Source organism: Myxocyprinus asiaticus, chromosome 15 (assembly GCF_019703515.2).
Source record: "Myxocyprinus asiaticus isolate MX2 ecotype Aquarium Trade chromosome 15, UBuf_Myxa_2, whole genome shotgun sequence".
Classification (NCBI taxonomy): Eukaryota; Metazoa; Chordata; class Actinopteri; order Cypriniformes; family Catostomidae; genus Myxocyprinus; species Myxocyprinus asiaticus.
Window position 1 is genome coordinate 6,380,582 of NC_059358.1, and position 25,548 is coordinate 6,406,129.

The 25,548-nt window shown below is 38.5% G+C and overlaps 1 protein-coding gene and 1 long non-coding RNA gene across 12 annotated transcripts in view; one reads left to right on the forward strand and one right to left on the reverse strand.

Annotated features, from left to right (window-relative positions):
* Positions 1–782: 782 nt before the first annotated feature.
* Positions 783–24,787, reverse strand: LOC127453166 (uncharacterized). Of its 10 annotated transcripts, none has more exons than XM_051719375.1 (5): positions 24,608–24,787; positions 12,160–12,315; positions 4,145–4,300; positions 3,575–3,610; positions 783–2,596 (listed from the first exon to the last, which is right to left on the reverse strand). In XM_051719375.1, exon 5 carries the CDS (start codon positions 2,553–2,555, stop codon positions 1,374–1,376), a length of 1,182 nt encoding a protein of 393 aa, XP_051575335.1. In that variant the 5' UTR covers positions 2,556–2,596; positions 3,575–3,610; positions 4,145–4,300; positions 12,160–12,315; positions 24,608–24,787; the 3' UTR covers positions 783–1,373. The 10 variants fall into 10 exon arrangements, with proteins under 10 accessions (XP_051575335.1, XP_051575328.1, XP_051575330.1 ...); XM_051719368.1 differs by having other exon boundaries at positions 3,575–3,800; XM_051719370.1 differs by lacking the exon at positions 3,575–3,610 and adding an exon at positions 20,768–20,825 and having other exon boundaries at positions 24,608–24,785.
* The window catches only part of LOC127453252 (uncharacterized), a 51,121-nt gene continuing 29,928 nt past the window's right edge, over positions 4,356–25,548 (forward strand). Inside the window, exons 1-3 of one of the 2 annotated variants that reach the window (XR_007899381.1) lie at positions 4,356–6,810; positions 10,707–11,646; positions 15,222–20,097. This is a non-coding gene — a long non-coding RNA (uncharacterized LOC127453252). Of the gene's footprint in view, positions 6,811–10,706; positions 11,647–15,221; positions 20,098–25,548 lie in introns of those variants that run through there. The other variant, XR_007899380.1, reaches the window with a different exon arrangement.

The window sequence follows — 25,548 nt, forward strand, 5'->3', positions numbered from 1 at the left end:
AAGAAAAGGAGGGACGAGTCGAAATACATTTTTGTACTAATCAACATTATGCCACAAATGCCTTCGCTTGGGCTTAACTTGAATTGAACCTGGAACATTCAAGCTCAGTCGACAGCATTTGTGGCATAATATTGATTACCACAAAAATGATTTCGAATCGTCCCTCCTTTTCTAAAAATAAATAAATAATAAAAAAAAATACTTATAAACGAGGTTACAGTGATGCACTAACAGTGGAAGTGAATGGGGTCAATTTTCGGAGGGATTAAAAGGCAGAAATGTGAAACTTATAATTTGATAAAAACACTTACATTAATTCTTCTGTTAAAACTTGTGTATTATTTGAGCTGTAAAGTTTTTAAATCGTTGTTTACCGGGATTACAGGGCTTATGTCGTCATGGCAACAAAGTTATTAAATTGGATATAACTTTACACAGAAATGGTTAGTAAGCAATTTTATCAGACTAAAATCATGTTTACACACATATTGTTTACGTCTTGTGGCTATACTTTTAAAACAGTGCGTATTTTACTTCTATTGTAAGTGCCTCACTGCAACCCAGAATTTTGCTTTTTTTGTAAAGAAAATTATATTAAAGAGTCAAAATTATTTTTTTGTGGTAATCAACATTATGTCACAAATGCTGTTGACTGAGCTTAATTTGTACTGAACTCGAAATATTCCTTTGACTCGTATTGAACCCAGAACATTCCTTTAAAAAGCCTATATTCTTATAAATGGATGAATGAGAATGCTGTCGAGTGATACATTGTAACCACCTTAAATTCAACAGAATGGTTTATTTGTGATTACATACCATGAATCTTAAGAATAAAATGGACAGGATTCCTGAGTTACATAGACTATATAACTGTATAGATTACTTGAATATATATTTTTAAGAATAACTTTTTTTCAGTACAGACTTTTGCCGTCTTTAAGACAATTTTAACTGAAATGTTTTTTGAATGGAAACACATTGACTAACAATAAATTCTACAAATCTGTGTAGATCATTGAAATTTTGTCCACCCAACCTCTCTTAAATGAATTTCTATATGATTTCTAAACCATTTGATAACAAAACTTGCAAATGACAGTTCTTTCAGATGTTTTTTTTTTTATGTGCACATTCATGTTGTCACAGACACAGTTACAGAAATATACTGTAATTTTCGTTATATGTTATTTTTATCCATAGACATGCGAAAATACAGTGAGCCAGCGGTAATAAACTTTTTTATTGTAGTTGCTCCGAGGGAATTCCCATATTTTTTACTTATCTAATGCTGAGCTAATACAATCTAATTGTTAAAAGCAGAAACATAAAGAAGAATGATTGCCATTTTGATGTTTTCAGTCTTTGCATGTCTATTCAGAATGAATGCAGAGGTATGCCCTTCTGTGCATCCCAAAGTAGTAGCATTCCGGTTGGAAGTTGTTTTTCTCTTCTACTTTCTTATAGCGACTAACGGCATGCACTACGGTGTTGGGAAGAGTGTTGCACAGAGTCTGAGCCACAGACACCATGTTTCCCTTTAGCTTCTGTGACTCAATTTGATCTAGCAGCTGACTTTTGTTGATCGGTTTTGGATCGGCACTGAAAGAAACCACAATTCTGATGTTGTTCGAGGTCAAAAGGTCAAAAAAGTTGCCACCTCCCCCTCGTCCGTGGTACTTTTTGCCGGCGAGCCAATTCCAGAAGAATATGCCACTGTGGTTGAAGACCCGAACGGACCAGGAAACCCAGTCATATTTCTTGGCAAGGATATCCAGTAGAAATTTGGTAAACTCAGGGTCAACGCTGCCTTGTCGCTCTACAAGCTGACGTTCCACATCCGTCTTAGCCTGCTGGGGAAAATTCTCAATGCAGTCATCCACTGCAGCTTTCATCCGTTTTTCTACCTCCTCCATGCGATCCTGCCATTTCTTGACCATGGCCTCGCCTACCGCCCCCTCTTTTAGGGCAGTGTGACCCATGACAGCTATAATTCCAACAACAAACAGCTTCTTGAGCCTGGCACAGAACTCCTCCACCGCTCTTCTGCTTCGTTGCTCTGTGGTCACTACTGTGTCTAACATGGCATCTCCAGAGGTATTCTCTCCAGTTACGGCATTGTACAAGGCGTCAATGTTCAGATCTCCATTGGTGTTCTCATAGTGGCTTAGAAACTTCTCCTTCTTTTTCTCCTTGAACTTGGGCTTAGCATTGACAAAGTCTTGGAACTTCTCATACTGACTGATCATTTGTGCCTCACGGTCAAAGTTCTGCTTGTTCATGGACGTCCGCTGCATCTCCAAAGCAATTTTGTCGATCTCATCTCGGATGCCTTCAAGTTTCTGGTTGATCCTTTCAAACTGCTCTGCAAGGTACTTGGCCTCTTTACCATCTGGGTTGCTAAGGAGTTCAGCGGAGGCTACAAACACGGCCTCCAAAATGGGGTGGAACTGTCCCACCGTGGCTGCTAAAACCTCACAACCTTGCCCCATGATTTCCACTCCTTTCTCGATCTTGCCTTTGTTTTCCAGAACCCATTCTTCCACCCGATTCATTGTGGCTCAAAGGAGCGAAGCCGTCCTATTCTTACCTTTGTCTGCAAGAAATCAAAGGCACACATATCATGAAGTGGAAGCCACAACTTAAAAATCAATACTGAAATCAATGCAGCCATTTCTTAGGGTTATATTTGTTTGCACAAAACGGGACCTTTACAGTAACCTGAGATTCAATTGGACAGCCAGACCACAGAGGTAAAGATATCAGTGAAGAGTGCTTGTACATTTATACATGTGTTTTTCACATTTTTTTGTTAAAAAAAATGAAACAATTCTGGTCTTGTTCGGGCATGTCCTGAGCCGCAAAACACCCCGCCTGCTAAGTCTAGGCAAATAATGCGTTAATGAATGCAGACCACTGAGATCAGGTGTCTATTAGGTAAGAATTAAAAGTCACTCACTAAAGGTTTACATCAGTTCGAGGTACACTTTAAATTGTAATGAGCGGGCTGTTACTGTAAACAGGAGAGTTGTTCCCTCCTATTGTTTGGGGAATAATTTATCATTAAAACCCCAACTGTGGAGCAGATGTTTTCAGGAGGGTTTGCTGAGAAAGTATATTTGACTTCTGTAGCTTTTCAACATTTTACGACCTTTCTGGGCACTGTGATTACACAAGGGAGATGATCTCACAGTCATATCTAATTTCCCAAGACTCAGTATACAGAAAAAAGGCACACCCAGATCTGAGAAAATTTGTAACCAATACACTTGTTCTGCGGTAAAACCATATTCTCAATCTACAGTCTACATCAAAATGACTCAGATTTTTATATATAAAATAAGCCCCATTACATAAACAAGGGTAAACTTTATCAAAGATTACTTTAAAGATCAAAGACATGCCATTGCTCTTTTATGTCATGATTTCATATAATGGTTTTGTAGATTATGTGAACAATTAGGGGAATTCAGTGGCTTTAATACAGATAAGCATGTAGTGGAATTAATGACTCAATCCATCTTTAATGAGAACAATCTGATCTCAATGGAATTAGGAGCAAAATAATACTTACTGAACAATACAATGGTCCTGATTGTTGCAAGTCCTCCTTTGTAAGAAAAATTATGATGGCTTTGAAATTAAAACTCCAGGATGTATCCAATTTGAGAACAAAATTACTTCATAGGAGGAAAAAAGTATGTAATGGTATAACAGATTTTTATTTTATTTTTTAAAGAAAATTCAGTCTAGTGATTCGTTCTACTCTGAGTAAAAGGAAAGGAACCAGCCAACTGGTTCTGAAAAAGAGGAAAAGAAACCAACTGTCAAATCCACATCCCTTATTTCTAATCCAGTATATTCAAATGCTGCCTACAGCTTTGTGGCAGTCAATATTGACTTAAGCACAACATCCTGCCACAAAGAGTCCTCTCCCTCTGTTTTTGAAAAAAAACACAAAAATGAACAAAAAGTATAGAAGAAATGTTTTGCCTTTGTTGAATCACTTAGCCTTGGTTCTATGAAGTTTTTTATTATTATTTTTTTTTATTTGAAACTGTGCAAATAAAATAATAAAAGATGAAAAAAGAGAACAGAGAGGATTTTTAAAGGAAACCGACAAAATGGAGAAAAGGAGACTCACCGTTAGTCTGGTGACGTGTACAGAGGTGCTCTCTAGTGTTCCAACAGAGTCCAACTGTGCCTTGAAGCACCAGCCTCCCAGGGTCCACATGAATATATAGACTCTCCCCTCCGGCACTCCTCCTTCGGATTAACTCCATCCCCTGCTAGCATTCCTCTGAGCCCACACGAAGAGATGAGGGACAGGCACAGAGACAGATAACATCCTGTAAACATTCCCTTTTTGAAAGAATTCTGAGAAAATGGTAGTGTGTACTGTAGTGCCAGAAATGCTCAGTGGCAGACTTTCCTATATAAAACATGCTGCATGCTGCGTACTTCTACAGGTGTTGCCATGGGTACAAGTACTATTAGTAGCTGCGATTTGAGAGAATATGTAAACATCAGCCTGATCTGGTGAAAATGACATGACTGTGGCGACATTTTTGCAAAATCATATTACATGGTTGCACGTATCGCGCCACTTCTGAGGTGAAATGTCCACTGTGTGAAACCAAAAGTAAATTACATTTTCTCCCAAACAGATGAGACTAAGGTTAATGCTCTGTTGAGTTTTAAATCAACAAAACCTACCTCCCTACCCTAAACCTTAACCCTAAACCTAACTGATAGTGTCATAAAAAGCAAATGTGACATGAAACACACAATTGCTAAACTAAGCAACCATGTCATTTTGTGGTGCTTCTATGACACTTTCGGCTCACGTGACATCTCTTCGGGACTTGTACGTTGGAAGTGCAACGCGCTAAAAGTTGCGCTACCATACAACTTGATCATGCCTGAACAAGCTTGTAAATGTAGTTTGTTGTTTAATGCAAACATTTAAAGTCATACACTAAAGTAAATGGGTTTTAATGTCCTAAGATAGCATTGTGTGAGGAACAGGGCGAAATGTAAGTGTTTATGGCTTATGGCTAGTTTATGACTGATAATTTGCCATTTTACTCCTGATTTGTGTGATAGGAAATAAAATTCATTGTTGTTGTAGCGCCTCTAGTGTCATTTCACCAGGAAACTGCCAACCCGATCTCATGAAAAGTCGTACATGATTTACGATTTGATTTATTTCATATGGTCTCGCACGATGTTGTTCGCATAAACTCGTACGACTTCATCACATGCAAATTCCCAGATGTCTAATGCGAAGTAAGCGCAAGTTCCACGCACAAGGCGTTAAGGACATACTTATTAATATTATGCCCTAACCACTTATCTAAACTTAACCAATCAGTAGAGTGTGTAAACATGATAGGAAGCTGTTGTGTGTGACAGAAGCAAGTAATTGTCGGATATTAGATGGAAATGTCCAGCGACGTCATTGGCTGTAGTGAAAGTCATAGGAATTCAAACAAGTGCAGTCACACAATATCATAGGAATTAGCCAAATTTAGAAAAGGCGTACGAATCCTGACGATTTCACCGTGAGAGTGTGTAGAAACTGCAGCGATACTTAGAATGAGCAACATTATTTTCAATTTGCAAAAATGTAGGTATGATTCTATAAGACCAGATTGGTAAATATTGTTATTTAAAGGGATAGTTTGCACAAATATAAATATATATATTGTCATCATTTATTCACCCTCATTTTGTTCATCCAGTCACCATTCACTTTTACTGCATTGTTTTTCTCCATACAATGAAAGTGAATGGTGACTGAGGCTAAAATTAAGAACACAATGACATATTGTATAAAGAGGACAGTCATATAGAATTGTGTAAGTTTAAAAGATAATGACCCATGGTGGTTTGGAGGTAACATCAAACCCTGATTGCATAAAAATGGCCTGTAATGATGGACATCATCAGAGGGATAAAAGAAGAATTTTAAAGTTTAAACAAATAAGTTGAAGTCATCACATTAAAACTCTGCATTAAAAGGGAAATTAGTGTACTGTGGGGAGAAACACTCACCAAGCTAAAACTGTGAAAACTGCCCTGAGGGGGGGAGGGGAGACGATCCGTCTAGGTCATTTCTGTCACAGTGCTTTACATCGCAGAGAAAGACTCTACTGTTTTCTGTGTCCCCAGCATGGCAGGCGGACAAACCCAGAGCTTTTGTGTTAAAGCAGTTGCTGTGATACGCTGGCATGCATCGTCCACAGAGGAACAGTGAGGGTCTGTCGAGCCAGTAATTTAGCATTTCGATTTCAAATCTGCATGTCACTGTAAGATCTCGCACTATGCAAATCAGTTGTGCTCATAACAAATGATGTGCCCTCGCAGTAGCACAACAGTGTGGGGATGGCTGACAGACGTGCTTGATAATCAGTAAGCAGGGTCTTGAAGTGTGTTGTGGCAGATTTATGATCCATACAGAGTTTTGTTTTTAGCTTCAGTGTGTGGAGTGTATCACTATATGGCTGCAGGTTTATTTATGTGCTTATGTATGCTTATAGCCACAACATGTCACTTTTCTTTTTTTTTTTCCTCAGTTTGGAATGCCCAATTCCCAATGCGCTCTAAGTCCTCGTGGTGGCGTAATGACTCGCCTCAATCCGTGTGGAGGAGGACGAATCTCAGTTACCTCCACATCTGAGACCGTCAATCTGCGCATTTTATCACGTGGCTTTGTTGAGCACGTTACCGTGAAGACATAATGCGTGTGGAGGCTCACGCTATTCTCCGCGGCATCCACAACTCACCACGCGACCCACCGAGAGTTAGGTAAGGAGGTTAACCCAACGTGACTCTACCCACCCTAGCAACTGGGCCAGTTGGTTGCATAGGAAGCCTGACTTGAGTCACTCAGCACGCCCTGGATTCAAACTTGAGACTCCAGGTGTGGTAGTCAGCGTCTATACTTGCTGAGCTACCCAGGCCCAGATGTCACTTTTCTTGAGATATATGCCATGTTTGGGTGAAGTTATAGCATACAAAGCTAATGTATTTTTAAATGTTCATTTTATGAATCTGTACCAGTAGACAGTGCACCTGCTGTGGTTGTTTTCCCCTATGTAAACAAGCATTGGCATGTTGCTTGGAAAAGTTTCAGAGTCAATTGTGGGAATTTGTCTTTGTGGGAATTGGCTTGGGGCTGCGTTGACTAACATTTAATTTGAAATTATTCAGACAGGTTTGTCCTCTTAACTGAAACTAAATGTTCATTTAGATGGATATTCCGAGAATGACATAATTTTGTGGTTTGTACTGGCTACATAATGCATTTTGGCCAAATATTTCAATGGAGCGGTTAGAATACACGCCTCAGTTTAAATGCATCAACAATCAGCTTTTGGCAATTAAAAGGCAGACAGGTAAACATTGTCTTCTGTATCTATGAATGAGGAAATGTACAGCATTCAGTGCAAATAAGGTGCTAAATTGTGCTTTATTGTTTTGTAGTTTTAAGCGCAGATAATCCACCCATCTCTTCTCAAAAGCTGTCAATTTCTTTCATCAGGTTTGAAAGGCAACATTGATTAAAGTTTACTGAGATGAAAGTTTTTGTTTACTGAGATAATATTGCTAATAATGCTTATTAAGACTTTTATTTTGAAGGTCTCACTGTCTGAGAGTAATTACTGAATGCAAGTAAATGTGGACCAGTATGAAATTGAAGGTTTTCCTACTATACTGTAGTTAAAGGTTGATGCAAAATGCCTCAAATATGAATCACTTAATCCTATAAACCACCCAAAAACACTCTAGCGACTGCATAGCAACCACTCAGAAACCATCTAGTGAGACCATCGCAACCACCCAGAACACCTTAGCAACCATCTAGCAATTCCCTAGCAACCAACCAGAACACCTTAGTAACCACATAGCAATGCCCTAGCATCCACCCAGTGATGCCCTAGCAACCACCCAGAACACCTTAGAAATCAATTAGCAATATGCTAACAACCACTCAGAGCACCTTAGTAACCCTATCGTGGCGTGAGTTTTGCATGGGCAAGTACCACTCATATTCTGAAAAAAATATATAAAATCTAGTTTAATCAAAGGGATAGTTCACCCGGAAATGAACATTCTCTCACCATTTACTCACCCTCAAGCCATTCGAGACGTGTATGACTTTCTCTCTTCTGCAGAACACAAACAAAGATTTTGAGAAGAATATCTCAGCTCTGTAGAACTATATAAAGGTCTATAAAGTAAATGGTGACCAGACCTTTGAAGCTCCAAAAATCATAAAAATCAAATCATCCATAAGTGGTTAATCTATATCTTCTGAAGCGATATGATAGGTGTGGGTAAGAAACAGATTATATGTCTCTATAATATATGACTATAAAGCTCCACTTTTATATTTAAAAGTGAAAGTATAGATTTACATTAAAAAAGGACTTAAATTATTTGTTTCTCACCCACACCTATCATATCGCTTCTGAAGATATGGATTTAACCACTGGTGTTGTATGGATTACTTTTATGTGGCCTTTATGTGATTTTTGGAGTTTCAAAGGTCTGGTTACCATTTACTTGAATTGTATGGACCTACAGAGCTGTGGTATTCTTCTAAAACTCTTTGTTTGTGTTCTGCAGAAGAAAGAAAGTCATACACTTCTGGGATGGCATGGCGGTGAGTAAATGATGAGAGAATTTTCATTTTGGGTGAACTATCCATTTAAATGTATTATTATTATTATTATTATTTTAAATAGCAGGCTAAGTCCTTTGGGACAAACTCTTATTTTGTTGATCCTTTCCTTCTCTGTGTCAGAACACAGCTGCTTCCAGATCACAGGACAGACACAGAGAGGTTTCAGTGAACTGTGGAAAAACATGTCAATATGCCGAAGGCAGAGAATGAATCCTGCTGTAATGACAGACCTGAATATCTCGGTTTCCTCTGGTCTGAACAAGCTGTAGAGGAAATGACAGTAACAATAGATACTGTAATATTACAAATGAGGCCACTTTATTACTGTGAGAATAAGTATATTTTCTCTGTATAAGATAGCTGTGCTTCTTTTTATGCATCTCTTTAAAAATAAATCTCAAATCCATTCTTCATGGTCTACATGGTCACACTGACATACATACATTTTTACATAAGCAATATAGAGTAATAATTGAAGTTTATTACCTTGTATTAATAAATACAGATTTGTTTTTCCCCTTTTTTCTTTCTTGTTTTTACTGTATTATAAATTGTTTTGTGATTTATAATGGGTTTACATTTTGCTACTGAAGACAAGTTCCCATTGTGACAACTTACCCCATAAATAGCGTGGCAACATGCCATGGATGGATGTAAAAGTGTGACAACTAGCCCCAATGTTTATCATATTTGCAAAAGTTAAAGGGATAGTTCACCCAAAAATGAAATCTCTTTATCATTTACTCACCCTCATGCAGCCCCAGATGTGTATAACTTTCTTTCTTCTACAGAACACAAAGATTTCTAGAAAAATATCTCAGCTCTGTAGGTCCATACAATGCAAGTGAATGGTGATCAAACCTTTGTAGCTCCAAAAAATCACATAAAGGAAACATAAAAGTTATTCTTATGACTCCAGTGTATAAATCCATGTCTTCTGAAGCAACAGGATAGGTGTGGGTGAGAAACAGAACAATATATAAGTCATTTTTTACCCTAAATCTCCACTTTGTCTTTCACTTTCAGATATGAAAGTGAAACTAAACAGGCACCACATGTGACTTTCAGACGTAAAAGTAAAAGTGCAGATTTAAAGTGGGAAAAAAAGGACTTCCATTTTCATCTGTTTCTCACCCACACCTAGCTTCTGAAGATATGGATTTAAGCACTGGAGTTGTATGGACTACTTCTATTTTTCCTTTATGTGATTTTTGGAGCTATAAAGGTCTGATCACCATTCACTTGATTATATGGACCTACAGAGCTGATATATTCTTCTAAAAGTCTTTGTGTTCTGCTGAAGAAAGAAAGACATATACATCTGGGATGGCATAAGGGTAATTAAATGATGAGAATTTTCATTTTGGGGTGAACTATCCCTTTAAACAAAAGCAGGGTGTACCAAACCAGAGATTTGTGTAGTTCCCATCTTGACAATGAGTTTAGTAGTATTTTGGCTCCTAGCATATCTGTTTTGATTACAGTCAAGATTCCTTAAGAGTGTCTCCCTTGGCCCTTTAAAATCCTCAAGTCTTATGCAAATGAGAAAATGTGATTACCACCCAGGCAGTGATGAATGGAGAAGGTTACCGCTTTGCAGATCTTCATTAATGCGCGGCTGTTTTGTATCGTGAAGTTCACTGGAGTTAATTTATGCTCATTCTTATTCAACCTTAGTTTGTCATCTTGTTTTAGTTGTCCTCTCTCTCAGCAACAAAGATGAATCATAGTTGTGACTGGTAATTTAAAATAAGGTGTCTGAATGTCTGCACAGAATCCTCTTTGCTGTGTGAAAACACTATGTCATTGCATTCAGTTTCTGTCTGAAGAACATTTATTGTTGCTCATTTTTATCACAATCCAGGGTCACTTTGGTGGTCATGTGATGCTCCATCAAGAACACAGTGATAAAACACATCAACATAAATGTTTAGACTGTGAACACTGCCACAGATAGATAGAAGACCAGAGGAAGGACTGTGTGCTTACAGATGGCTTTTGTGGTTTTTTTCAGACAAGTACTGACACTGGAACCACTGAAACCATCTGTGTCCCTGGCATGTATGCTCATAGCCACAAGATGTCACTTTTCTTTTTTTTTTCTTTTCTTTATTTTCTCCCCAATTTGGAATGCCCAATTCCCAATGCGCTCTAAGTCCTCGTGGTGGCGTAGTGACTCGCCTCAATCCGGGTGATGGAGGACGAATCTCAGTTGCCTCCACGTCTGAGATCTTATCATGTGGCTTTGTTGAGCACGTTACCGTGAAGACATAACGCGTGTGGAGGCTCACGCTATTCTCCGCGGCATCCACGCACAACACACCAAGCGCCCCACCGAGAGCGAGAACCACATTATAGCGACCACAAGGAGGTTAACCCAATGTGACTCTACCCACCCTAGCAACTGGGCCAATTGGTTGCTTAGGAAGCCTGACTTGAGTCACTCAGCACGCCCTGGATTCAAACTTGCGACTCCAGGTGTGGTAGTCAGCGTCATTACTTGTTGAGCTACCCAGGCCCCAGATGTCACTTTTCTTGAGATATATGCCATGTTTGGGTGAAGTTATAGCATACAAAGCTAATATATTTTTAAATGTTCATTTTATGAATCTGTACCAGTAGACAGTGCACCTGCTGTGGTTGTTTTCCCCTATGTAAACAAGTATTGGCAAGTTGCTTGGAAAAGTTTCAGAGTCAATTGTGGGAATTTGTCTTTGTGGGAATTGGCTTGGGGCTGCGTTGACTAACATTTAAGTTGAAATTATTCACACAGGTTTGTCCTCTTAACTGAAACTAAATGTTCATTTAGATGGATATTCCAAGAATGACATAATTTTGTGGTTTGTATTGGCTACATATTGCATTTTGGCAAAATATTTCAGGGGAGCGGTTAGAATACACGCCTAATTTTAAATGAATCAACAATCAACTTTTGGCAAGTAAAAGGTAGACAGGTAAACATTGTCTTCTGTATCTATGAATGAGGAAATGTACAGCATTCAGTGCAAATAAGGTGCTAAATTGTGCTTTGTTGTTTTATAGTTTCAAGTGCAGATCAATCCACCCATCTCTTCTCAAAAGCTGTCAATTTTTTCATCAGGTTTGAAAGGCAACATTGATTAAAGTTTACTGAGATGAAAGTTTTTGTTTACTGAGATAACATTGCTAATAATGCTTATCAGGACTTTTATTTTGAAGGTCTCACTGTCTGAGAGTAATTACTGTATGCAAGTAAATGTGGACCAGTATGAAGTTGTGTCATTATATAATTTGTATAATTGAAAGTTTTTCTACTATACTGTAGTTAAAGGTGGATGCAGGTTTGCCTTTGTTAAAACACTTAGCCTTGGTTCTATTAAGTTTTTTTTCTATTATTGAAACTGTGCAAATAAAATAACAAAAGATGAAAAAAGAGAACAGAGAGGATTTTGAAAGGAAGTAGACAAAATTAAGAAAAGGAGACTCACCGTTAGTCTGGTGACGTGTACAGAGGTGCTCTCTAGTGTTCCAACAGAGTCCAACTGTGCCTTGAAGCACCAGCCTCCCAGGGTCCACATGAATATATAGACTCTCCCCTCTGGCACTCCGCCTTCGGATTAACTCCATCCCCTGCCAGCATTATTCTGAGCCCACACGAAGAGATGAGGGACAGGTACAGAGACAGATAACATCCTGTAAACATTCCCTTTTTGAAAGAATTCTGAGAAAATGGTAGTGTGTACTGTAGTGCCAGAAATGCTCAGTGGCAGACTTTCCTATATAAAACATGCTGCATGCTGCGTACTTCTACAGGTGTTGCCATGGATACAAGTACTATTAGTAGCTGCGATTTGAGAGAATATGTAAACATCAGCCTGATCTGGTGAAAATGACATGACTGTGGCGACATTTTTGCAAAATCATATTACATGGTTGCGTGTATCGTGCCACTTCTGAGGTGAAATGTCCACTGTGTGAAACCAAAAGTAAATTACATTTTCTCTCAAACAGATGAGATTAAGGTTAATGCTCTGTTGAGTTTTAAATCAACAAAACCTACCTCCCTACCCTAAACCTTAACCCTAAACCTAACTGATAGTGTCATAAAAAGCAAATGTGACGTGAAACACACAATTGCTAAACTAAGCAACCATGTCATTTTGTGGTGCTTCTATGACACTTTCGGCTCATGTGACATCTCTTCGGGACTTGTACGTTGGAAGTGCAACGCGCTAAAAGTTGCTAAAAACCATACAACTTGATCATGCCTGAACAAGCTTGTAAATGTAGTTTGTTGTTTAATGCAAACATTTAAAGTCATACACTAAAGTAAATGGGTTTTAATGTCCTAAGATAGCATTGTGTGAGGAACAGGATGAAATGTAAGTGTTTATGGACTGATAATTTGCCATTTTACTCCTGATTTGTGTGATAGGAAATAAAATTCATTGTTATTGTAGCGCCTCTAGTGTTCATTTCACCAGGAAACTGCCAACCAGATCTCATGAAAAGTCGTACATGATTTACGAGTTGGCAATTTCGTATGGTCTCGCACGATGTTGTTCGCATTAACTCGTACGACTTCATCACGTGCAAATTCCCAGATGTCTAATGCGAAGTAAGCGCAAGTTCCACACACAAGGCGTTAAGGACATACTTATTAATATTATGCCCTAACCACTTATCTAAACTTAACCAATCAGTAGAGTGTGTAAACATGATAGGAAGCTGTTGTGTGTGACAGAAGCAAGTAATTGTCGGATATTAGATGGAAATGTCCAGCGACGTCATTGGCTGTAGTGAAATCATAGGAATTCAAACAAGTGCAATCGCACAATATCATAGGAATTAGCCAAATTTAGAAAAGGTGTACGAATCCTGACGATTTCACCGTGAGAGTGTGTAGAAACTGCAGCGATACTTAGAATGAGCAACATTATTTTCAATTTGCAAAAATGTAGGTATGATTCTATAAGACCAGATTGGTAAATATTGTTATTTAAAGGGATAGTTTGCACAAATATAAATATATATATTGTCATCATTTATTCACCCTCATTTTGTTCATCCAGTCACCATTCACTTTTACTGCATTGTTTTTCTCCATACAATGAAAGTGAATGGTGACTGAGGCTAAAATTAAGAACACAATGACATATTGTATAAAGAGGACAGTCATATAGAATTGTGTAAGTTTAAAAGATAATGACCCATGGTGGTTTGGAGGTAACATCAAACCCTGATTGCATAAAAATGGCCTGTAACGATGGACATCATCAGAGGGATAAAAGAAGAATTTTAAAGTTTAAACAAATAAGTTGAAGTCATCACATTAAAACTCTGCATTAAAAGGGAAATTGGTGTACTGTGGGGAGAAACACTCACCAAACTAAAACTGTAGTTGCTGTGATACGCTGACATGCATCGTCCACAGAGGAACAGTGAGGGTCTGTCGAGCATTACAGAGGATCTGGCATGGACGAGCCAGTAATTTAGCATTTCGATTTCAAATCTGCATGTCACTGTAAGATCTCGCACTATGCAAATCAGTTGTGCTCATAACAAATGATGTGCCCTCGCAGTAGCACAACAGTGTGGGGATGGCTGACAGACGTGCTTGATAATCAGTAAGCAGGGTCTTGAAGTGTGTTGTGGCAGATTTATGATCCATACAGAGTTTTTTTTAGCTTCAGTGTGTGGAGTGTATCACTATATGGCTGCAGGAAGATGTTTATTTATGTGCATGGCGTAGTGACTCGCCTCAATCCGGGTGGAGGAGGATGAATCTCAGTTGCCTCCGCATCCGAGACCGTCAATCTGCACATCTTATCATGTGGCTTTGTTGAGCACGTTACCGTGAAGACATAACGCATGTGGAGGCTCATGCTATTCTCCGCGGCATCCACGCATAACTCACCAAGTGCCCCACCGAGACCAAGAGCCACATTATAGCGACCACAAGGAGGTTAACCCAACTTGACTCTACCCACCCTTGCAACTGGGCCAATTGGTTGCTCGGGAAGCCTGACTGGAGTCACTCAGCACGCCCTGGATTCAAACTTGCAGGTGTGGTAGTCAGTGTCTTTACTTGCTGAGCTACCCAGGCCCCAGATGTCACTTTTCTTGATATATGCCATGTTTGGGTGAGGTTATAGCATACAAAGCTAATGTATTTTTAAATGAATGAGGATAATGATTTTATGAATCTGTACCAGTAGACAGTGCACCTGCTGTGGTTGTTTTCCCCTATGTAAACAAGCATTGGCATGTTGCTTGGAAAAGTTTCAGAGTCAATTGTGGGAATTTGTCTTTGTGGGAACTGGCTTGGGGCTGCATTGACTAACATTTAAGTTGAAATAATTCACACAGGTTTGTCCTCTTAACTGAAACTAAATGTTCGTTTAGATGGATATTCCAAGAATGACATAATTTTGTGGTTTGTATTGGCTACATAATGCATTTTGGCAAAATATTTCAGTGGAGCGGTTAGAATACACGCCTCAGTTTAAATGCACCAACAATCAGCTTTTGGCAAGTAAAATGTAGACAGGTAAACATTGTCTTCTGTATCTATGAATGAGGAAATGTACAGTATTCAGTGCAAATAAGGTGCTAAATTTTGCTTTGTTGTTTTATAGTTTCAAGTGCAGATAAATCCACCCATCTCTTCTCAAAAGCTGTCAATTTTTTTCATCAGGTTTGAAAGGCACCATTGATAAAAGTTTACTGAGATGAAAGTTTTTGTTTACTGAGATAATATTGCTAATAATGCTTATTAGGACTTTTATTTTGAAGGTCTCACTGTCTGAGAGTAATTACTGAATGCAAGTAAATGTGGACCAGTATGAAATTGTGTCATTATATAATTTGCATAATTGAAGGTTTTCCTACTATACTGTAGTTAAAGGTTGATGCAAAATGCCTCAAAGATGAATCACTTAATCCTATAAACCACCCAAAAACACCCTAGTGACTGCATAGCAACCACTTAGAAACCATCTAGTGAGACCATCGCAACCACCTAGAACACCTTAGCAAAAATCTAGCAATTCCCTAGCAACCAACCAGAACACCTTAGCAACCACATTGCAATGCCCTAACAACCACCCAGAACACCTTAAAAATCACTTAGCAATATGCTAACAACCACTCAGAGCACCTTAGCAACCCTATCGTGACGGTGATTTTTGCATCGGCTCATAGTTTTGCACTCATATTCTGAAAAAATAACTAAAAACAAATCTAGTTTCTTTTTTTGTTGTTGCCCCTTTTCTCCCTAATTTGGAATGCCTAATTCCCAGTGTGCTTTTAGGTCCTCGTGGTCGCGTAGTGATTCGCCTCAATCCGGGTGGCGGAGGACGAATCCCAGTTGCCTCCACGTCTGAGACCGCCAACCCGCGCATCTTATCACGTGGCTTGTTGAGCGCGTTGCCACGGAGACATAGTGCGTGTGGAGGCTTCACAGCACCTCTCTCTACCCTCTACCCTCCCTAGCAACCAGGCCAATTTGGTTGCTTAGGAAGCCTGGCTGGAGTCACTCAGCATGCCCTGGGATTCAAACTAGCGAACTCCAGGGGTGGTAGCCAGCGTATTTTACCACTGAGCTACCCAGGCCCCACAAAAATCTAGTTTAATTAAAGGGATAGTTCACCCAGAAATTAATATTCTCTCACCATTTACTCACCCTCATGACATCCCAGATGTGTATGACTTTCTCTTTTCTGCAGAACACAAAGATTTTGAGAAGCTCTGTAGAACTATATAAAAGTCTATAAAATAAATGGTGACCAGACCTTTGAAGCTCCAAAAATCATAAAAATAAAATCATCTATAAGTGGTTAATCTATATCTTCTGAAGCGATACAATAGGTGTGGGTAAGAAACAGATAAACATTTAAGTCATTTTTGACTATAAATCTCCCCTTTTACATTTAAAAGTGACATTAAAAAAGGACTTAAATAATGATTTGTTTCTCATCCACACCTATCATATCACTTCTGAAGATATGGATTTAACCACTGGTGTTGTATGGATTACTTTTATGTGGCCTTAATGTGATTTTTGGAGCTATAAAGGTCTGATCACCATTCACTTGATTGTATGGACCTACAGAGCCGATTTATTCTTCTAAAACTCTTTGTTTTTGTTCTGCAGAAGAAAGACAGACATATACATCTGGGATGGCATAAGGGTGATTAAATGATGAGAATTTTCATTTTGGGGTGAACTATCCCTTTAAACAAAAGCAGGGTATATCAAACCAGAGATTTGTGTAGTTCCCATCTTGACAATGAGTTTAGTAGTATTTTGGCTCCTAGCATATCTGTTTTGATTACAGTCAAGATTCCTTAAGAGTGTCTCCCATGGCCCTTTAAAATCCTCAAGTCTTATGCAAATGAGAAAATGTGATTACCACCCAGGCAGTGATGAAAGGAGAAAGCCACTGCTTTGCATTAATGCGTGGCTGTTTTGTATCGTGAAGTCCACTGGAGTTAATTTATGCTCATTCTTATTCAACCTTAGTTTGTCATCTTGTTTTGGTTGTCCTCTCTCTCAGCAACAATGATGAATCATAGTTGTGACTGGTCATTTAAAATAAGGTGTCTGAATGTCTGCACAGAATCCTCTTTGCTGTGTGAAAACACCATGTCATTGCATTCAGTTTCTGTCTGAAGCAGGGATGGATTTCCGACCGGGCCAATGGGGCCAGTGCCCAGGGGCCCTTGACTACCAGGAGCCCGGGGGGGGGGGGGGGGGTGTTGGGTTTGAAAGTTGCGCAATCCAGTTTGGTACAGAAAACCCATCAACAATGAAAACAAATGTTTATTTATGCTTGAATATATGGCTATGGTTGATAATCTTGGGCTTGACCTATCCAATTGTAGGGGGCAGTTATACGACAATGCAAGAAACATGTCGGGAAAGTATAAAAGGGTCCAGGCACACCTTAAACGGAGAAATCCCTTAATCCATTTTGTGCCATGTGCAGCGCATTCATTAAATTTGGCTGGCACCAATGCTGTTGATAGTTGCAAAGTAGCTGGTAGTTTTTTTAATTTAGTTCAGTCAATTTATTCTTTTTGCGCATCATCCGCACACCGCTGGGGAAAGGTCTTCCATGATACTAACATCAAGATAACATTAAATCACTGTCGGATACTCGGTGGAGTGCACGAGCAGAGTCCTGTAAGGCACTTTGGAAACAGTATGCACAGGTCAGAGAGGCCTTGGGTAAAATATACAAGGACATGCACAAGAAACGAGAAACTCGCAGCGAAGCTTCTGCGCTGTGCACCAAGCTGGACACATTAGAGATGGCCTTCATGGCGCATTTTTGGAACATGGTTCTAGAGAAGTTCCAGGCCACAAGCCAGCAATTACAGAGGCACGACATAGACATATTTACGGCAACTCGTCTCATTTAGATGGCTTTGAAGCATTTGAAAGAGCAGCCATGAATGTGTCTGGCATTTCTTAGTGTTACAAGCGTGTCATCCAGCGTGCAGAAAAGCGCAAAACGTTGGCAGACGTTTTCACAGAACCAGATGTGCTGCATGATGGAAGGGATCAATTTCGAGTAGAGACATTCAATGTCATCATTGACAAACTCACATTCTGTCTTCAACATCGTTTGGAGGCTTACAAACACCTGACCAAATTGTTTGGTGTTCTTTTCATGCCCGAAAACTTTGACATTACGGCAAACGCCGACTTGCTCTCAGCCTCGTACCCGCTGGATTTGGATAAGAGCCTAGCAGACGAACTGACCCATTTCAGATAATTTATGCAAGATGAACAAAACATTCCCCTCAACATGCTCCAAACAATGATTAATCTGAATTTACAATCAACTTTTCCCAACGTGTACATTGCGTTAAGACTTTTTCTGACGCTGCCAGTTACGAACTGCACTCATTTTCCAAAATGTCTAGAGTTAAAAACTAACTGAGAATGAGAATGTGCCAAGAACATCTCAACTCTATCGCTTATGGCCACTGAGTCCGAACTCTTAAAAGAGCTCAGTTTCGATGAAGTGGTGGATGACTTCGCGAGGAGGAAGACAAGAAAGTAACTCCTGTAAGAAATTGTTTTGGTAACCATATGCTGGATTGTATAATTTTCAGGGCCTGCAAAAATTGTGTTTGTAATTGTGTGTTTTCTTAAATTGCATTTTCTTGCTTGATGATCTGATGTTTACAGGCATGTGATGTGTGTCACAGGGTAGTTTTATGGTGACAAATAATTTTTTGATTCATGTGATGCATTAAATACGTGTATATTTGACAGTTAATTCATTAAAGACGTGTGTTTCTTATGCCTTAATTTGCCGCATTGTTGATTATTCATTGTGTAGCTATTAATAGACTTGTAGAGAGAAAAATGATATCAGAAAAATGTATTAGTCCTATACCTTGATTCTGTAAACCATGTGATAATTAGAATACAATGCATACAGTATATAATTATTAATAATTGTATTTATTTATCACACATTATACATTTGCACATATACAGTGAAATTCTTTTTTCACATATCCCAGCTAAGCTGGGGTCAGAGTGCAGGGTCAGCCATGATACGGTGCCCCTGGAGCAGATAGGGTCAAGGGCCTTGCTCAAGGGCCCAACAGTGGCATCTTGGTGGTGCTGGGGCTTGAACCCCTGACCTTCTGATCAGTAACCCAGAGCCTTAACTGCTGAGCCACCACTGCCCCTCTATAGCAAGCAATAAACCACAAGTGGCCATGCGCCACAAAGATTTTACCTGGTAGAGGTGTTCTTAGGCACAACAAGAAGCATTTATAAAATGCATGCTATGCTGCTTGGTTGTTTACAGTTGCCAAGCAACATAGCAACTTTACATTAATTTTGTTTGTGCGGTCACAAGTGTGCATCATTTTACAATAACTTAGTTTAATAATTTATCCATTACATAAATCCTTAAATTATAAAGGATTTGAAAGAGACTAGTGTGAAAAAGTCCAAAACAAACTGCAGGGCAATAAATTCACAGATAAGCTATTACATGAACATTTTGGGAGATCATTCCCAGCACAGAGACAAAATACTCTGGAACACACCAGAGCTGTACTCTCCTGTCCTCTCCTCCCACATGAGCCCAATTGTTTATCTAGTTCCTGTCAGACAAGTTTCTGCTGTTTACTTGATCAGAGGGGCTCTATCAGTTTCATATTACTTATATTTGTTCGTAGTAGTTTGCTTGCTTGAAATACAAGCATATGAAAGAGCACCATGATTAATGAATTATTTGTATTAAACATTTGTTTACATTGTGTTATGCAGTCCAGTATACAGTTTACATGAACTGGGTGGGAAAAAATAATCCGATGAAAAACACTGGGACTGTCGTAACAACCTCTCTGCCAAAAGAAGCCCCTATTCTGTTCTGCTTGTCCAGTTTGCCGAATTCATGCTGGAAATATACAAGTGTATCGTTACATCTCTTTCGTACAAGAATACTCTGGCTTCAAAATATTTGGAAATCATTGTTATTATTAAAATATCCCTTTATTCGACCAAGCAATTATTTCTCCGAATTCCAAGAATGCACAGTCCAAGTTTTTTTCTCCTGATGTTCATTTCCCTCCTACACTTTCTCATGCTCTCTCTGCCCTTCACATTCAGACAATTAAACTCCCATCACAAAAAGGGGCAGATTGCAGAAGCATGCAGCTTAATCATGTAGCATGACATGTCTGATTTGGTATATATATGGCCCCAGCTGTTGATTTATATATAAAGGTAATGAAATTAAAAAATAGAATACGGAAAATGAAATATGGAAGAGGCTTATAGCCAAATGAAAGGAAAAACAGGGCATTACCCATATAGCCTACCCATATACTTCAACATACATCACCTTAATACATGCTTATATCATTCACTGCATTTTATGCATTTAACACATGCTTAAATCACTCAAAGCTTTTTTAACCAGGCTTTAAGGACATGCATAACAATAGAATTGTCATTACACATGTTTTCTCATATAAAACAAATTACACATTCACTGAACTGGAAAACACTATGGGCTATGAATCATTAAATAAGATATTATTAATGCTAAATTTACATACCCAGTCCTATATGTGCACAGAATGTGGTCGAATTCCACACATGCAATCCATATGCATCCTTCCAAAAAAAAAAAAAAAAACCCATAAACACTCAATTTAAACATACGACTCTTCTGAACACATATTTAATGCAATTTAACATTTTGTGTTGAATTTTATATTCACCCAAAGAATTCTCAACTGATGAACAAAACTGGGAGCTCCTTGCACAACTTATGTTTTCAGGTCTCTAGAGAGTGCAGGAAAGCGGGTGTCGCAAAACTCCAGTTCTTAAAGGGGCCATGTCCAATTTACGACTAGAGTTAAATTACTTGAAATTTCTCCACTTGGCTACATAGATTTTTTTTTTTTTTTTTTTTAAACCAATACCAATTTTTTTTATAATGAAGTGTCTGATTATAAACTGGACATATCTTTAATATTATTATTGGGGTTGGCTTCACCCCCTTACATATGTGGGGCACTGCACAATGTGCATTGTTCCCAAGACAATTTTTATTTTTTTTTCCCCATTCACATATTTCTGAATATTTTGGCTATTAAATTAATAGCCCACAAAACAAATGCACTGACACAGTAGATGTAGATGACAGCATTTCTCTGGATTTGGAGTAAGGAGCTTATAAAAAAAAACTTAGCAACTCCTTTCAAGCCAATTTAATAAAACAATGAACATTAACCATTTCATATCTATGACTAATGTTCTTTAAAATTATTACTGTATAATTAATAACGTTTTATTTAACATCAAGGCTATTTAACACATCCAGATATTATTTTTGTTAATATTATTATTAACTGCATTGTAGCATTTGATCATTTTAGCCCGTGCGCATGACACCGAACTTATTTAAACAAGAATACTTTTCGTGTACAAAATGTTACCTGTCAAAAATGTTAAACGTCCTGAGTTTTGAATGTAGCCCAATAGAGGGTTCTGCTTTTTTGGCCGGTGAGCGCCCTCTTGAGGAAGACTCCTTAAAATGTGAACGATTGTGTCAGAGGTGCAGGATTTTAAGATGCTGGTATAATTCCCAATAAATGTTGTATTTTGCACATTGGAGAAGAGCATCAGGATTAGAAAATAATATTTTGTCAGTAAAATAAGGCATTTGTGATTTTAAAAAAAAGTCATAAGTTGTAGGCTAAGCCTTAAGCCTACTTTGTTCAGGAGGACTACTTTTTCAGATATGTACTTGCTTGTATTATTATTGGGGATTTTTTTTATTTTGACCAATTAATCTTGACATTGCATCTTTCCTCCTAACCATGAAATCCTAGTGATCAGTTCTTAATTTGTTTATTCTTTTTTTTTTTCCTTTTTTTTAATAAGGCTAATTTTTAATATGGTGGGGCAGAGAAATAAGAAATTAGACTTGTTATGTGGTAATAATGTTATTTTGCCGGAGTGAATTTCTGACTTTTTCTTAATACCAACATTTTGAATACTATCCTTGCTATATGTACCTACCAACTTTCAAACCACACCTACGCGGTTGCAAATAAGTCTACTGACCTTAAATCACAGAGTAATCTAATGCCAGGGTTGGGTGCTATTCTTTAGAGATCCACAAGAAGGCATTTAGCGGTATAGCTGATAGTGATTAAATGGAAAGGTGAGAATATTGGTACTGTAAAAATCAGTCAGACCAATTATTATTGGTGTATCTCAAGACTGTTATTATACAAGCAGATCATCACACCTTTCCATGTGTGTATATATATATATATATATATATATATATATATATATATATATCACACATACATACACACACACACACACACACACACACATACACAGCCAAAAGTTTGGAATAATGTACAGATGTTGCTCTTAAATAAAGAAATTGGTACTTGTAGTCACCAAATGTTATAACTTAAACTACTTCAAAGAGTTCTCATCAAAAAATCCTCCATGTGCAGCAATGACAGCTTTGCAGATCCTTGGCATTCTAGCTGTCAGTTTGTCCAGATACTCAGGTGACATTTCACACCATGCTTCCTGTAGCACTTGCCATAGATGTGGCTGTCTTGTCGGGCACTTCTCACACACCTTACAGTCTAGCGGATCCCACAAAAGCTCAATGGGGTTAAGATCCATAACACTCTTTTCCAATTATCTGTTGTCCAATGTCTGTGTTTCTTTGCCCACTCTAACCTTTTCTTTTTGTTTTTCTGTTTCAAAAGTGGCTTTTTCTTTGCAATTCTTCCCATAAGGCCTGCACCCCTGAGTCTTCTCTTTACTGTTGTACATGAAACTGGTGTTGAGCGGGTAGAATTCAATGAAGCTGTCAGCTGAGGACATGTGAGGCGTCTATTTCTCAGACTAGAGACTCTGATGTACTTATCCTCTTGTTTAGTTGTACATCTGGCCTTCCACATCTGTCCTTTGTCTTTGAAGACTGTAGTGTACACCTTTGTATGAAATCTTCAGTTTTTTTGGCAGTTTCAAGCATTGTATAGCCTTCATTCCTCAAAACAATGATTGACTGACGAGTTTCTAGAGAAAGCTGTTTCTTTTTTTGTGCCATTTTTGACCTAATATTGACCTTAAGACATGCCAGTCTATTGCATACTGTGGCAACTCAAAAACAAACACAAAAACAATGTTAATCTTCATTTAATGATCCAAATAGCTTTCAACTGTGTTTGATATAATGGCAAGTGATTTTCTAGTACCAAATTAGCAATTTAGCATGATTACTCAAGGATAAGGTGTTGGACTGATGGTTGCTGGAAATGGGGCCTGTCTAGATTTGATCAAATATGACTTTTTTCAAATAGTAATGTCCTGACAATACTTTGTGATCAGTTGAATGCCACTTTGGTGAATTAAAGTACCAATTTCCTTCTGAAACAGCAAAATCTGTACATTATTCCAAACGTTTGGCCACCAGTGTGTGTATATATATATATATAGTTCATATATTTATTAGATATATTATATTAGAGCATGCAGGCAGTAGAGTGGGAGATATACTGTCAGTTTGATATACTGCAGTGCTGAGGAGACACTCACACTGTTAAGAGTCAACAGAGGAGTGGAGCTTATCTCACCACCAGAGAGAAAACATCAAGACAGAGAGAGATTCCAGAGTGTTGACATGTCCTCAGAGTCAGACAGTGAAAGATAGACGTGTGGCTATGCGCTTGGACACTTTAAGGGATAGTTCACCAAAAAATGAGAATTCTCTCATTATTTACTCACCCTCATGCCATCCCAGATGTGTATGACTTTGTTTCTTCAGCACAAGGACAGATTAAGAACTGAGAGGCCCATGGGCCAGTACAACATGGAGGCCCCCTATGATGCATCACGTGACTACGTTCACCTTTATGCGCTACAGGATGCTTGCCAGATTTGGTTGGATTTTTCAAATTGACAGAATTAAAGTTTGGAGCAATGTCTTCCACGGCCAGTTATATGTAATGTTTTATTATGAACCGATCCAAATTCATGCGGTATTAATAGGGATGTGCATGGTATTCAAAAACTAAAATCACTATTCGTTTATTCTACACATGTAGAGATCTTCAACCCGATCTGAGTCCGACGATACCCAACAAAGCTGCAGGTTTTGGGTCAATTTTTCCAAGTAGGCTATCCACTTTATTTTGCAACTCGGAAGTAAGCAGCGACTGCATTTCCAGCGAATGTGTATACGTTCTGCTGGCATTGACCGTAGTGTAAATAAACAGAAGGATAATAATACCAGAGTTAGTGATCTGGGCTTACAAACTATAACACAACCACAGGATATACAGCAGAATTATGTGGCAATATCTGATCATTTCTAATGTCAGCATTTATAGTAAAAGACTAAGTAAATCACTCACTTGTTGCTGTGTTGTTGTATTGAAGAGATGGTAATAAAATCTTCTATGCTTCTTTCTTTACCGAGATCGAGACGGTGCAGTCGTTCACGTCTTAATGTAAACCTCCATTTATAAGCCATGCAGAATGAGATCTGCATGTCCGTTTGTTTACTTCCCTGCCCCTCTAAAAGAGAGCGCATGCTCTCTGACAAGAACGGAGAGTAAAATGCGTTTATTATTTATTATTAAGATGAAACAAGATGCCGTTTTGGTGCAAAGAAAGTTGAAACAGCATGTCCCTGGCAGCTTTCTCCTCTCTGCTGGTTGTGTAAAGTTTGTCAGCACCTGATTTCATTTATTCTGCCCGTGCAACATTGTGTGATGAAATGCTGGCAAAATGCGATCAAAACCAATGTGTTTATGAAAATTAATTAATGATAATAATATGTTGACATATATTGCCAGCCTGTAATCAATAATGTAGTGTTTTTGTATAGCTGGAAGTAGGTTATACCGGAAGTGGTACACATTCACGGTTGATAATGGCGGCGCTGAAAATTAAGGTGGATAGTGCGAGTTACGAGCTGATCACACATGGGTCGAGGCCATGTAAACACGCACTGGAATGACGTCTTTGATCATTGTGCCACAACTCAATTTTGTTAGTGTACCGCGAAGGGCCTTTGCATTTTTTAGACACTGTGTCAAGTTTAAAAGAACTTTAATATTTATAAATGCATCTCAAGACACCTGCATTCTGTTGCACAATTCGTTGTGCAGGACCGTCACATTTTTTTTTTCAGATACGGTTAACGTAAAAAGAATTTCAATATTTATTAACGCATCTTGAGACACCCGTGTTCTGTTTCACCATTTGCTGCGCTGCATCAAGCTTTATCAGCGACATTCTGATGAAGTTCAAGTTGCAAAGAGGGCTTAATGTGCCTGTTTATCGCCTGGCA